General features: G+C 40.0%; 1 protein-coding gene across 1 annotated transcript in view; it reads right to left on the bottom strand.

Moving 5' to 3' along the window:
* Window positions 1-14,986, bottom strand: part of LOC105281741 — a 16,597-nt gene extending 1,611 nt beyond the window's left edge. Inside the window, exon 1 of the mRNA XM_026968041.1 lies at window positions 1-14,986. Coding sequence (XP_026823842.1) covers window positions 1-175 — 175 coding nt within the window. The 5' untranslated portion in view covers window positions 176-14,986.

The following is a 14,986-nucleotide window of genomic DNA, read 5'->3' as shown; positions in this document are numbered from 1 at the left end:
CTCGAATTAAGGTCATCTCGCCAGCCAACCAACTAATCAAAACACCTCTATAGTGATCATCTAGACGATTCTTGTAACGTAAAACATGAAGCGCTATAGTGTCCAGGAACCAAAAAGCAGCTTTGTTAATCTTATAGTCTGTAATTCCCAAAAGATCACCTAGCAATCTGTACATTGATGGAAAATATTTCCTCGTGTATAATTTTAATATCCAAAACTAAAATCTACAATATTCTATACATAAAGTTTTACCAACTCGATAAGACATCTCGGTTCTTCCATTTCAATCTTTACCTTCCTCCCGACAAGACTCTTAAAAGCGCTTGGAAGAGTTGGCATGTACATGATTCTTTCAAAGATCTATGATGCAAGTGAAAACGTCCAATAAAAATACAGTTTTACGAGAAAGTCGTTTAATTAAAATTTTATCACAATATGGAAAATTCTGTTGTAATAATATAACTACTCCATCCGTTTATAACTCATACGCGATATTTATATTTCAAGCGTTATCGGAATTACTAGATTAAAATTATTCGCATATAAATTTAAAAGGCTAATGAAGCACTAAGTACGTCTGAAATCGTACGTTTTAAATTATAATAAAATATCTGAAAAATAAATTGTATTAAATAACCTCGTCTTTATTTTTAACAGCTTCATCATGCTTTTCCTCGAGCGTTGAATCTTTTTCAGAACTCGACATGTTAGATGATTTTATTTATTACGTATTGAAAACTAGGTTACGCGATGTAGGTACGTGTTAAAGTTATTCGCATCAAATATACACACCTGTGCATTCACGCGGTGTGAATGTAATCGCAAAATCCAACAGAGAGAATCGCCTGTCGTTAACGACACGTTGTACATCGGGTGAGAGTAAAAAAACATGGATACGGCCTTGATTTGTTTTTACTCATTGATTTTATTAATTTTTTTTCCATATTTTGTTCAATATTTTCAGAAAATAACACTCCAAAGCGAAAAAACCGTATATTCTCACCAATCCCAATGTATGTATAATATATATATATTATACTTCTCATATATAATATATATGTATATATATATAATATATATATAATGTATGCTTTTATACTTTATATATAATAATATTATGTAGAGTAGCGCACACTTTAGACTGTTATGTATCGATACCTTTTATAATTTTATCGATAAATTACAAATATTGAAAAACATGAAACAGATACAGTCAGCTGGGACGCGCACATTTCGGCGTAGGATTTTTTCTTACGGAACAGTGAAAAAAATTTACGTGAAGGATGCTGCCATCCGCTACTTCCGCGTTCGCCTGACGATAAATAAATTATAATAAATCAAGGACAAGTCAGAGTTTAAAAAAATGTCATATACGAGAAAAAAATAGATTACGTCTCCGATCGGATGTGTAAGATTGCATACGAGATATTCCTTTGCAAAATATTTATATATATTAGTACATATTTCTTGAAACAAGTACCGAGCAAGTATGGCAAAACAGGAATGCAAAAAGACTGACAGGAAGAAGCGGAAGCAGTTAATCTTCGTCTCTCCCTCTCGCGCTCTCTCTCTCTCTCTCTCTCTCTCTCTTTCTCGCTCTCTTTCTCACTCTCTTTCTCTCTCTCCCTCTCGCTCTCATCAAACGCTAATATAACTATAATATATATGTGTATATATATGTGTGTGTATATATATACATATATTATCGCGCAACATGCACGTGCCCCAGCACGACTGATTTTTTTTATTTATATATTTTCACACCGAAGTCAGAAAGGCAATACGCAGTATGAACTTACTTAGTACATTTGTGTTTTGTGTGTCTGTACGCGTTTTATGTGTGTGGCTTTTACGACTATTTTCCTCATCTATTGTTCCGTGCTTTCTTCTTCTTCTTCCGTCACTTGGTTCTCCTATCTCTTTTTGTCCCACAATAACACGCTCTCTGGCTTAAAATCGTTCTCCCCCCGTTTTACTTCGCATTCTCCGTTTCTTTCACTTTCGGTAGCCTTCCATCTTCCCCCCGTTCTTCCGAGTCACGAAAATTATTCGGAGACACGTGAGAGTAAGAAGGATAGAGAGGTACGAAGAGGAGGGATTTGAAGGAGTAAGATGGTCGAAGGGTAGCGGAGAGATAATCGTATACAGACGCGGCTAATGGAATCAAATAATATTATCTAAATAAAATAAAAAAGTAAAAAAGTACAATCGGGTGGGATGGCAGTTGCAATCACAAATTGTAACGTTGTCCGCTACGTGTCAAAAATTTTCTAGAATAGAATCAGAGATCTCATGAAAATCCACTTCCCGAAATAACTTTAACATTCGAAAAAATGTATATAAATTTAGAAGTATATAAAAGCATATAAAATATTTTATTATTATAATATCTAATTAATATTAAGTAACAAATAGTAATTAAAACATGCAAATCAGTGAGCTTTTAATTATTAGACTTCATTAAGTTACCGATTATAATAGTTTATTTATCTATTTTAATTTTTTCTATATAACATTCTGTACAACCTCAACAACACACAATTTATAATCAGTTTTATTTTGCATATGTAGTTATTTTTCAATAATACCTTTAAAGAAAAATAGTTTTATAAAAGCATAAGTAACAAACAAAGAATTTAATTATCTGTACAGAAATTGCATTCGTCTAAGCTACTACAGAAATCTCTATTAATTTCAGAAAAGTTGTTTACGATTGCACGAACAACGTTCTTTTGAGATCGCAATTTTATAGTATAAAAAATGCTTCTCCGTGTATAAACAATGAAATGTATCAATTTCTTTCATTACAGAGTTATTTTATATGACAATTTGCATGTTATATTATGAATAAAAACATTCAAAATACGTTCAATCGCATTACTGAGACCGCAAATATATAACATTAAACTACGAAAGAAATTGAAAACATATGCAATTGCACAATACATTCGGAGAAGTGAAAATTAACCAATCGGTACATTTATAATCAACTGAATATTTTTCAATCAATTTTATTGAAAATAATACAACAAAATGTCTCATAATAATAATATAATAATAAGAATATAATAATAATAATTAAAAATAATTAATAGATACGTACTGTTCTCTATTATCTAGATAATCGCCTTAAAACATTGTTTAAATAATAATATTATCATCGTCATTTTAATCAATGTAATAATAAAATAATAATAATAATAATAATAATAATAATAGAGGCAATAAAGTTAATAATAATAATTATGTCATAGAATAATGTATCAATAAACAAACTTAATAGGCTAATTACTCGTTAATCATTCGTCATCGTTCTCGATCGCTATCAATGGATCTTTTACTTTACCTAGTCATTAATAATGGATAATTAATTAATTCATTAATTAAATTACACGTTGCTTGGATATGCACATAGAGATATAAAGTCGTTTTTGGTCCCACCTAACTGCAAACATTATATTCATACAATTTTTTTTGTGTGTTTCGCTTGGATCGCTTTACATGTGTATGCATGTGTGTTACATGTGTGTGCACGTGTTGCAAATAACTACTGTCCCGCTATCGGTAAAGCTGTCGTTTCTCTATTTCCCTTTGTCCCCCGCATCTATATTCCGAAATAATCTATCGCGTATACACATGAACAGCATTGCGTTGCGTACGTATGCGAGTGTGTACACCCGAATCGTATCTCACGGAACGCGTGACGGGGTGTCCCCGAAAAACGGTACCGCAAAGAATGACAAACAACAGATAGGAAAAAAACGAAAATTCGATCTCGTACCTTCAGCGGCCGAAAGTGTTAAATACGCATTCTCGTCGCTCAATAAAATATACATACACACACATTTACATATATATACATATATTGTATATATATATATGTATCGCGATTTATGTATACATATCGCTTTTCTCGTGCTCCGTGCTCATTGCCTTCGCTGCGGTTTGTTTTTGATCCCCTACCCTTCTCCCTACTCGGTCACAATGCCATTTTTTCTTACTTACTTTCCGCTCCAACCTGCCCGCGAATACTTCCCTTCGTCCGGGAACCAGTTACACCTTTTCAGAACACGTGCTTTTCGCATTACAATCCCCCGTCTTACAACTGGCATTTTGTGTTCCGTTTACCATCCGCGCTTTGCTTTTAAAAAAGAAGTACGCTTAAGTTTATCTAATAACATTACTCTCACTAGATACGCCGTGCGAGGGCGGATATCTCGACGCGGGGTATCGACGCTCAGCTCGCGCCATCGTCGATGACAATGCAAAACCCCTGATTCCACCGACCCTCAACAAGAGGTATTTTTTTCTTCTTTCCTTATCTTTTTTATCCTCTTTTTTTTACTTACAGCCAATTGAGATGATTTTTCGTGGAACCGGCGCCACCGGTCTCTAAATAAACCTAATTGTTCTTTCTTATTAAGGCTACATCGCGCAATTTATATCTCTCGCAATTTACAATTTCTCGCACGAATACTGGTTTGTATCAGTCTCATGTTTCTTCCGCCGAGCCCGGTCGAGCTGACCGCGTTCTCATCCAAAGGAAATGTGAGAAAGTGCCACCGACGACGACGACAACAACGACGATGACGAATCGATTCATCATCGTCGGCGCTATCATGCTCGGACCGGACTCCGCAAATAATGTAATGCCAGTTGTACGCTTTTTTCTTCGGAGACGACCGTGTTTCCGTCTTTATGCAGGGAAAACGTGCGCTCGTAACATACAATTCGCAATGTCAGGGGTTCACCGACCCTTTTTGGGCCGGCTTTGGTCTTCTAATCAACATTCGTCCACATACACACATGCGCATGACGAGCGACAATAATTAACAATAACAGTTTACAGTAGATCGCGCGCTGCGCGAAAACGTAATCGTCTAATTGGCTTTCGTCTCCCTCGTGGTTTCTAATTTCGCTTCCCATATTTCTGCAGCCGCAAATCTTGCGCGATGCAATTTAATACCGTTATTTCCGCTTGCGTTTCTTCGTATATACAAAGTTAACAGAAACTTTTATACATAAGGCATGTCATGTAAATCTAAACTAACGTTAATGTAAATATTACAACACATATTTCGGTAAACCATTCAATAGTTGCTATGATTCATGGATGCCGTTATTGAAACAAAAATATAAACGCTTACACAAATAAAAATGCAACGTTTACACGCTATTAATTCATAAAAATCGTTTCGATTGGAATGCAATTAAGTCGAAAAATAGGACAAGTCGCGATTAATAAATTTCCAAATAAAACATATTCTTTTGCGTCAAATGCGTTGACGTTTGCACGGATTCTACCTTCTCTGAATAGAACTTGAGAACTCAACGTATGGTGACAATGAAATCGATTCGTACGATTTTCGTCGCAACCGTATCAATTACAGTTACGGAATTATGAAGCAAATGCACCATCGACGGACTAGTAACGAACTCGCATGCAACGAACAACGTCAAAGCAAATTTACATCGCGGCATCGCGTACACGCGCGCGCGAGTGCGTTTACCGCTAATTTCACCCCTCGGCGAGATCCCGAGATCGGGAGAGCGCACGTTTTCCCTCTCGTCTCCTCCTCTCGTGCCGAGCTCTCACGAGCGAAGCGGCGCAACTTTGAACAAGCAGAACTTCCGCGTATCTCCTATTGCGGTCCTGACTCCCTTGCTTAGGAAAGAAAAGGAAGAAATTGAAGAATTTCTCCCTGAAGAATCGGTCTCCAAGTAAAACGAATTGAAATAATTTCGTCAAAGTCGCGTCGCGTCTCTCATTCGGCTGCCGTACCTTCCCTTTCCTCGTATCGTTAACATATACTTCAAATAGTATATACCTCACAACCATTTTGACAACAATCAACCGTCAACAAAAGAGCATCCTACCTCAAAGAACCTTCAAAAGGTGCGCCACCCAGCCAGCATCGACCTCCGGCGACACTTCCGACTACCGAGTTTCTCCTTTTGATTTGCCGACCGGCTACCGGAAGACGGCCGGCTTCTTTCCTTTCGTCGATGCCCGGAAGTCGAGCTTGCCGGCTGACGTATCACATGTTTCAGAACTACGAACCACGTACGCACCGCGATCGTTCCGCCGCTCTCGCATTCATTCACAGATCGCACAACAAAATGCCCTTTGATTTCCTCTCAATCTCGCTCTCACTCTCGCTTCTTCCGCGCGTTCTGTCATCTGCTCTCTGTTACACGCACGCATTCTCGCTTTCTTCTTTCTTTCGCTCTCGGTCTCGCGCTGTTCACCGTTCACTGTTCACCGTTCGAAACTATGCTTCCGCGATAACGTCTTATACATCTCACATCATCGTATTCGCACGAGAGACGCCCGAAAGGCTTACATGAAATTTCCTTCAATGTAATTTCGCACACTGTGACAGATAACGCTTTGCTTTTGCCGTGAAATTTTTCGTTCAGATAAAAAAGTTTTAGTGGCAAAAGCCTCGCGTGTCTGACACAACATTCGTATTCGTAACAGAGTGGAAAATCATCGGTAGGTACACTTTAAGTGTCTTTAAATCCGTAACATTCGTATAATTCGAGATTTTACATCTTTTACGCCACGTACGCAAATCCAATTATTGAAAAAGAATTTAATTAAAGTCCTCAGCCACATACTCGTTTTCGGTAATAATAGATCGAACGTATCTTCGATAGCATTTTAATATTCCTCGATAATAATGTGGGGATAGCGAGTGCGAGGACTCCAGTCTCCGATAACTGAAACCTGAATTTCAAGAGAATTTTTCTTTTTTTGCGCGTATCGGAAAATGCAGTGTTCGATTTTCATGCGCGTTTAAAAAGCTCGACAATCGCGTCGAGTTAATAATATCAATTATGACGACTACGAGTGAAGGATGCTTCGCTCGTGATTGCACTCGTGATTACCGTCAAACTTCTAAGAAAAAAGCAAACTTTTTATTAATAAAAAAACATTTTTTTTCGAGAAAACGAGAACTGTACCGCAGCTTCCGATTGGCTCGGATATCCCAATATTAACAATTAACAATATCAACAGTTCTTGATCTTCAATTGGTTTATCGCTCGACGCGAAATTGGCTCGCTTCTCCAAAATTGATCGCGGTCCAATTAGTAGCAGACGACCGCCGATGAATTTCCACTTCGCCACGCCTCGTCAATTATTACTCGCCTAATTCTCCCCGCGAACGTCCTTCCTCAATCGCATCTTGTCGCACGAAATGCGCACCGCTTTCTTCGCCCGGTGCTGATTCTCCGTCGATTCTATATCGTCGATTCGCGAACCAAATTTCTATTCTCCAATAAAAATAAATTCTCTTTCTGTACAACGACGTATTCACTACTAAATAAATTAAACGTTTAGACTTTCGGTTAGATAAGAGTCCACATACATTCTCATATTCCAACAGCCGTGAAAAATATCACTTTTGAAATTTTGATTACGACAGATTATCATTAACGTGAAAAAATAAAACGAGTTCAGTTTTCAATATTTTAAATAAAAAATGTTCGCCTCCGAAAGTCTCGAACCACTGTTTTAGCAAACAGGAGGTCCACTTCGATTGTCGACGATGCGCTCGACAAGACGAATCGGCACCTTGCGTCGAACGTTCAAACAAAGTCGTAACGGAAATAATTACTACTAATTGTACGCTGTAAACAATATGTACTCTAATTACATCATATTACGTTTGTGTACGTCAACTCGGTTCCGAAATTGCTCTCGCCCGGCGCATGTACGCGTGTTTTACGTGTGTACCTTCTTTTCCCGTTACACATGATCAGCGATCGAAACCGATGTAAATTCCTTAAATCTAGATCGTCATGCAATGGACGCGCCAGATTAATGCTCGTTCATGGCGACAACGTTAAAGTACATCCTTTATTATTCATAGCATCGAAAATGGTGTGCTATATATACGGTGTGTCTCGGTTTCGATCTCTGCTCGTGACTACCTCGTTCCGTCGAAAAACGATCAGTACATTAATTTGCAAATACGTTGTTTCGGTATACTCGTCATATATGTATGTATGTATCACGTGTGTCCCTTGTCTATATGTGTGTGTGTGTGTGTATGTGTGGGTATGTATGTGTAGGTATGTATACGTAGATGTCAGAGAAATGCCCTGCAATATCTCGCGATCAATCCTGACGTGTTCCCTCCGGCGTGCACTGTCTCTTTCACGGAACGGGAATAAGGAGAAGCTTTCTTCCGGTCGGTGGAGGAAAGTGCAAGGGACGCACGGGTGAGACGCGCGACGTACTTGCACCTGCTACCGATACCACATTTAATCGACCGATCCTCGAGAGGAGCCCTTAGATAAACCTGTCGCACTGTCGTTGAGCGATGAGATAATATATATGTATAATCGTCGACGAGATCACGAATGACACGTATGCCTACGTGTTGCGTACGTATGCGTGTGTTCAGTTGTTAGTCAGTGTGTGTTTGTATGTATATGTGTATCTGTGTATATGTACGTATATATATGTATACACGTATATTTTTATATATATATATGTATATGCATACGATAAACGACAGCGCCTACCGCAATAAGAATGATCGGAAATGATCGATAATACAATCGCGGTCTAAACGATAAATGGCGACACGTATTTCAGAGATCGTGTGTGAATGCGTATGTGTGTTCATCCCTTTCTTTGTACGTGTGTGTGCTTGTGTACGTATGTCCTCGTATATATAGTATATATGTATATCTATATGCCGCGTTATTAGCGCGCCTTAAATTTCTCCCTCCCGGTACGAAACGATAATATATAACTGTAAAATCCATGTAGAATATAAAAAATATTCTCTCGCCGCCTCTATCTAACTATATGAAACACTGCACTAAGACTGTATACTTCGTTACGAACGTATATGCGTGTGTATACCCGCGTGTCGCGTTTGTGGGAGCGTGTACATACATGTCCGTGTGTCTGTGTACATGCCTTGAAAAGACGCATTGTGTGTATATGTGTATATGGTCATGTTGCTTCTGTCAGCATTACGTACGATCTTTCTTTTCAAGCTTACGGGAAAGTGCTACGTCTAGACAAGGGTGGTGGGTCGGATCGAGGCGTATCGTTGGATGGAGATCTCATTCTCATCTCTCGCTAGGCGTCTCAGTCCTGCATCGCGTGCATAGTTCATTCGCGTTTATTTTAGCACGACGTTAAAGATTCCTAATTTTGATTTAGCGACGCAGTTTAACTCGTCGTCGCGCGGCCGTATTGTCTGAATTTTGCGACTCGCTCGCGTAATCAATCGCCGCGATCGCTCGAAAGCGATCCACTAACGATCATTTGGCAATCAAGGTATCCATTATCAGTGCATCGATATCGCGTGTTACATTACTAATTCACAGTCAAGATGATTATCACAGGCGGCGCCAATTATATCAGCAGAACAATTCGTCGCTCTCAAAACAAGACGCCCGTAAATAACTAGACGTTCGCACGTTAATTTAATGACGATCGAAAGTCGGCGATAAATCAACTTCTGTCGTATTTTTACGCTACTTCCGAGACGCTTCATTCTATTTTCACGCTCGATCAAGCTCTCTCTTCCTTTTTATAAGCACACCGGTATCATTACAATTTCGTTACGAGTCGAGAGAAATGTCGAATCCTCGATACGCCCCGGAGCTTAGCTCGGGTACCTTAATAACTAGAAGATACATTGTTTAAATCAGAAGGAGGAGAAAGTCCGGGACAAGGAAAGTCAGGTGGTAGGAAGGTAAAGGGGGAAGAAATCGAGGGTAGAAGGTAAAAGGTCAATCGAGCATCGGGCGCTCGATCGAGAAGGTACGAAGGTACGCGATTGAGCGCTGCGAGATATTCTTAATATCCCGCATGCGATGCTGTTCCTGTTGCTGTTGTTGTTGTTGTTGTTGTACTTAACGAACGATCACGAAGGGACACGAGAACAAAGAAGTAAGGTACAAAACAAAAACGCGTTGTTAAACGTTACGTCGGCGGGCTGTAACTGACCCGCTCACTACCGCCACCGATGCGGAGAACCCGGGTCCTCCCACGAGGGGTTGAATTGAGTGGGCTGAGGGGTTGGATGGGGCTTGGGGGGAGGGGGCTGCTTCACTTAAGAAGCAAGCTTCCGCCGTGCTGGATACAACGATAAAAACGACGGCGCCTGAAAGGCGCACGCTTGTTGATAGCGCCCGCGGTGTTTCACGCGATAGAACTGGCTCTGTTGCTTGATTAGCTGGGGGATTAATTAACGCCCTGTTTAATGGGGTGCCCTGGTGGCCGAATCGTCGGGAGGTCGATGACCGTCGCATTAGTGACCATCGATTCTAAGATTGTGTTCTTTTGCTCTCCACCCCCGGCAAAGGTGCCGATCGCGCGCTTCGAACGAAGGAAAGAACAATGAGCAGCATTCGATCGACATAACAGGCAAAACGAGTGCTCCCGTCACGCTATCGCGTGATTAATATCGATCGTGTAGTCGCGTCGGGATTTCATCCCCTAACACCGACGGTCGACGACTTCTCCGCGATTCAGGCAATTGTTGTGCCTTCAAAACATCTATCGTGGTACATGGATTGATTCGAGGAGTAAAACAATGGATAATGTACATGGCGGCTACTGAATGTACGATCGGCGTCTCGATGTGTTAGGGATATCGACGCTTAATGATTGCGGAAAATGCCGCGGACGAAAACTAGCAATTTGCCTTCGTGGTTACGTTGTTACTGAATGCAATGATTCGATCGATGTCTTTTCTAAACTGATACCCGATTCACCCCCGCGTCTACTCGTCCGATAATATAATGATACAATCTGAGTGCCGAGATCGATTTTGCGAGACGCCGATTGCAGGTAGCTCGCGTGAGAAGCCTGTTATCACTTCTGAGACAGATAGTCATATGATCGTCACCGATGAGTATTTAACATAGGATCGTGGCTGGTTAAAACGGATTTCTAAGCGTGTCCTTGCCTATGAAGAAGAACCGATCCGATCGACCGGGGCTATTAAAATGTGTCTTCAATTTACAGAAAAACGTATATACGTCTACGCGGTATGTACAAATATGATTCGCGCGGTCTATATACAACCAAATTAGAATTACGATTTATTTAACGTTGGGGGCCACATCGCGGTAAAGCAGCGTGGATCTGTAGTTTCGCTAGGCTCGCTGGATCTGAATCATCGATATATCGCTATCGATTTGATAATACAAATATCTAAAAGGTGTCTAAAAGCCGTCTTGTTCCTCTAGATATTTCTTAGACGGTCTTTCAGACGTCTCTCGGATCATTATATGCGATTTGGCTAACGTCATCCGCATCTCCAAGTATTCAATTCTGCCGTCGCAAAGAGAGACGACTTGTAATCCCAACTTATACCTGTTCTGGGAATTTATACTCTTTTCGTGAGATTAATTTAGTTCACTGATTCCGACATGTTCCAACACGGAACAATCGTTCGCTTTGCGTGGCTTCTTTCAGCAAAGCCGACGGGCGCCATTTCGCGTTCACCATTACTTGAGAGAACCTCCCATTTCCGCGTAACGTTTTCCAATATTGCGAAAGCCACGCGTCTTTATGGTCACGCGTGCCACATTGTCGCGCAAGGTGGGCGCGATGCGTCTTCCGTGCACCTGCCAGGAAATTTGTCGTTCGCGAAGTGCGTAAACGGAGAACAAAAGTACCTATTTTCACAGAACTCGCAGTTGCACACAGTTGCTCAGAGGCTAACCGGACTGCGCACGCAAACGCTTGTTCTAATTACGGCTGCACGCCAACGCTATGAAAAGCGAAAAGCATGCAGATCGATAGCCGAATATGATATAATCTGGATGCATTGAGCTGACTAAAAACAAAGTAAAAAACGCGATATTACAACGGGAACTCGCAGTCTATATCTCCATTGGAATGAATTGACGTAGTCTTTTTTACACAGCCGCGTACGATCCACCAGTCCTTTTGATGATTACATGGACTTGCCTAGTATACAAATATATATAAAGGGAACGCGGTGGAATGATCGTGGAATGACGTGGAGTGAAGTCCCAGAAACGACAAAAGATCAAAAACTTCGAAACTTGACATTTATGATGTCTAATATTTAGAAGATTTCTAAGTTGTGCTTTCGAAAGTGTCTCAATTTGGTCCAAAAAACAGCGCGAGCAAATGTTTTATTCTCGTCTGAACAGATCAATAAATGTAACACAAATTCGAAAATAGAAAGCGCAAAACATTACTGTCTCATGTTCACGTGGAAAGCGATTTTAGCGGAAAGCGAAACGGTGATATTTCCGGAGTGCTTTCAGGACAGGAACCGATAAAAATAAGAAAATAGAGGTGAGCGAAAAATTAACATACTATTTAATCAGATCACAATAAAACCTTGCACAAACAAAAATTTCAGAATTACATTTTAAATTGCTAACACGTTTGCTCCACCGGTGTTTGATACACTGTTTTGATGTATGTATTGAGAATATGCTCTTCGTATATGTGAACGCGTAATAAAGTTAATGGACATAGATGCGTTAATAAACGTCATGTCTAATATGTCGCAATTTTTCGGCGAAACGTAATTTGTCTGATTTTCGATAGTGATCAATTAAGACAGTGAGACGATAAAGAAGAAGCGCGTGTCACGTGCAAAATTAATAGTTAACGTAACGATCTTACAGGGATATTTAACGATGTTAATAATACACAACGATGCTGGCGATAGTAACAATGATGATGATGAGGATGATAACGGATGAGGATGACAACGAGAGATATCGCGACGTCGGTCAAGCGCCGTCGTCAGCAAACATTCGATCCGCGCGTACACATACTCATACATATGTATGTATATTGTAATAAATAAGTCGTATGTACGTTATCTGTTGGTTTTGCATTTGACGCTTGCAATTCGACAAACCGCCCACGAATCTCTGCCCGAATAGATGCGTGCGTATGCGTATATACGTGATACGATAGGTACCGCTGTCACGACTTTTGCACGTATAATCCCGTGTGCGTATTTCGATGACACTTATGCACTTGTATTTGTATGTGTGTATGACGAAGTAACACGTCCACCGTTGTCCAAATCGCATGTACATGTGCACACAAATGCATATAGATCTGGTCTTTCTCTCATTTTTTTTTAAGTCACACGTTGCATGTATTGAATAATTTTCAGATATCCGTTCGTTTGTTCCTATATGCACATATGTATTTAAATATTTATACGTAAATTTTCGAAGCTGCTGGAACACTTTGCGTCTGGACGGTAACGTGTGTACGTATATCTGTGACGTGCGTATGTCACTGTCGCTTTTTTGTATCATTTATTTGGTATCGTATGTACGTATGTTCGTGTACCTCACGCACTCCGTTATCCTCATCGTCATTCATACCGTTCGTGACATATACACTTCCGGACACACATACTCAGGTACGCGACTTTCGTGCACTTCTACATCCCATCATTCACACATACATATACACGTATCAATCTGTCATACTCGCCTGTAACAATAATCATATAATAATAATGATCATGATGATAATGATAGTAATCACTCTCCTCCCCCAATCGCTATCGCGCGCGTAACGGTCGCAATGGCAATTAATGTACACAATCAATGAACCAGTTAATAAATGTGCTTACGCCTACGTCTACTTAATTATACAATGATAATCATTGCAATCGTAATCACTCGTACGCCTGTTCCGGATCTGTCGTCACCGATCATCAAATCCGTTTCCCACCGGTACGCGATATCGATCGATCGCACGGAAACACGGCGCGACATTGCTCTTTTCCCGCTCGCGTGAGATTCAAGCCAATTAATCCGATCTGCTATCTTCGAATTTTGTTCTGGAAATATCCGCTATAAACTGCTCGACATATTTCATTAAGCAAGTTTCCCGTCTCGCAACTCGTCTGACGTTTTTTATATCGCTAATCGCATACGGGAGCTGTGTTATGTTAAATCGCATGAATTGCCATTTTCACGCTCGCGAGGCAAGTATGACACAGATATTGTGATAAAACGTGAATAATCACCGTGAACTCACCGAGAAGAATAACGTGTTCTCGAGCGTCCTTTTGTCGAAGACCGACCTAAAATCGTTTTCGAATGTCAAAAGTAAGAGGGTATTACCGATAAAAGTAAAAATATTCGTTCGATAAGATTTTTTTCAGCTCGGAACATTTCTGTCACGTCCCATTTTTTCATGTTAATTTTACGAAACCTTTTGCGTCATATTTATTATTATATGTTTGATGTCTGATATGCATCAAGTATTTCAGTCAAACACGAGCAAATTAAATTATCAAGCAATTTTGCAGCTCCGTTTTAAATCAAAATTCTTAAATTTTATATCATATAATGCCAAATAAAGCCAAATAAATCGACGACTGTTCTTAAATCGCACGCTGTCTCAAGATATATCGAGGATCATAAATTTTCAAGAATTTTCAGGGATTCCTAATATGTTTGTGCTAGAAGAATTATAAAATATTTTGCAGCGTGTGAAAAGAAAAGCTGCTAGCAACGTAGAAAACGCGAGAAAACGATCGCCCAACAAAGATCCTATCAAAGTCCAATGATGGACGAATAATCGGAGTGAATTATCGTCCTGCAAGTTTCCGACGAGAAATTACGAGATAAGCTCTCTCGGGTGCAGCGATGAGGAGGTTCACGCGAATGACGCCCGTTTCTCTTTGAAAAGTTAGCCTCTCCTCATTGTCCTCTCGAGCTTTTGCTGGTAGAGCCTTAGCAGCCCTTATGAACACCTGGCGTTGTTCACCCCATCCACGCTGCTTTACAACAATCACTGTTTAATCTCGCGTACCCCTAACTTTGCGTTAGCGTCTTTTAGTTTCCTTAAGAGCATATAAAAAGTCGTGTGGCACATTGACGGTTGGAATGTTATTTTGTCTTCATTAAATTTATAATAAGAATCATAATAATGAATAATAGTAGTAATATAGTACTTTTTTTTCTCGGTGTTATTAATAATATTGTT

The sequence above is a fragment of the Ooceraea biroi genome, chromosome 2 (assembly GCF_003672135.1).
Source record: "Ooceraea biroi isolate clonal line C1 chromosome 2, Obir_v5.4, whole genome shotgun sequence".
Taxonomy (NCBI): domain Eukaryota; kingdom Metazoa; phylum Arthropoda; class Insecta; order Hymenoptera; family Formicidae; genus Ooceraea; species Ooceraea biroi.
The sequence above is the reverse complement of the archived record's forward strand: the minus strand, read 5'-3'. Positions and strand labels throughout refer to the sequence as shown.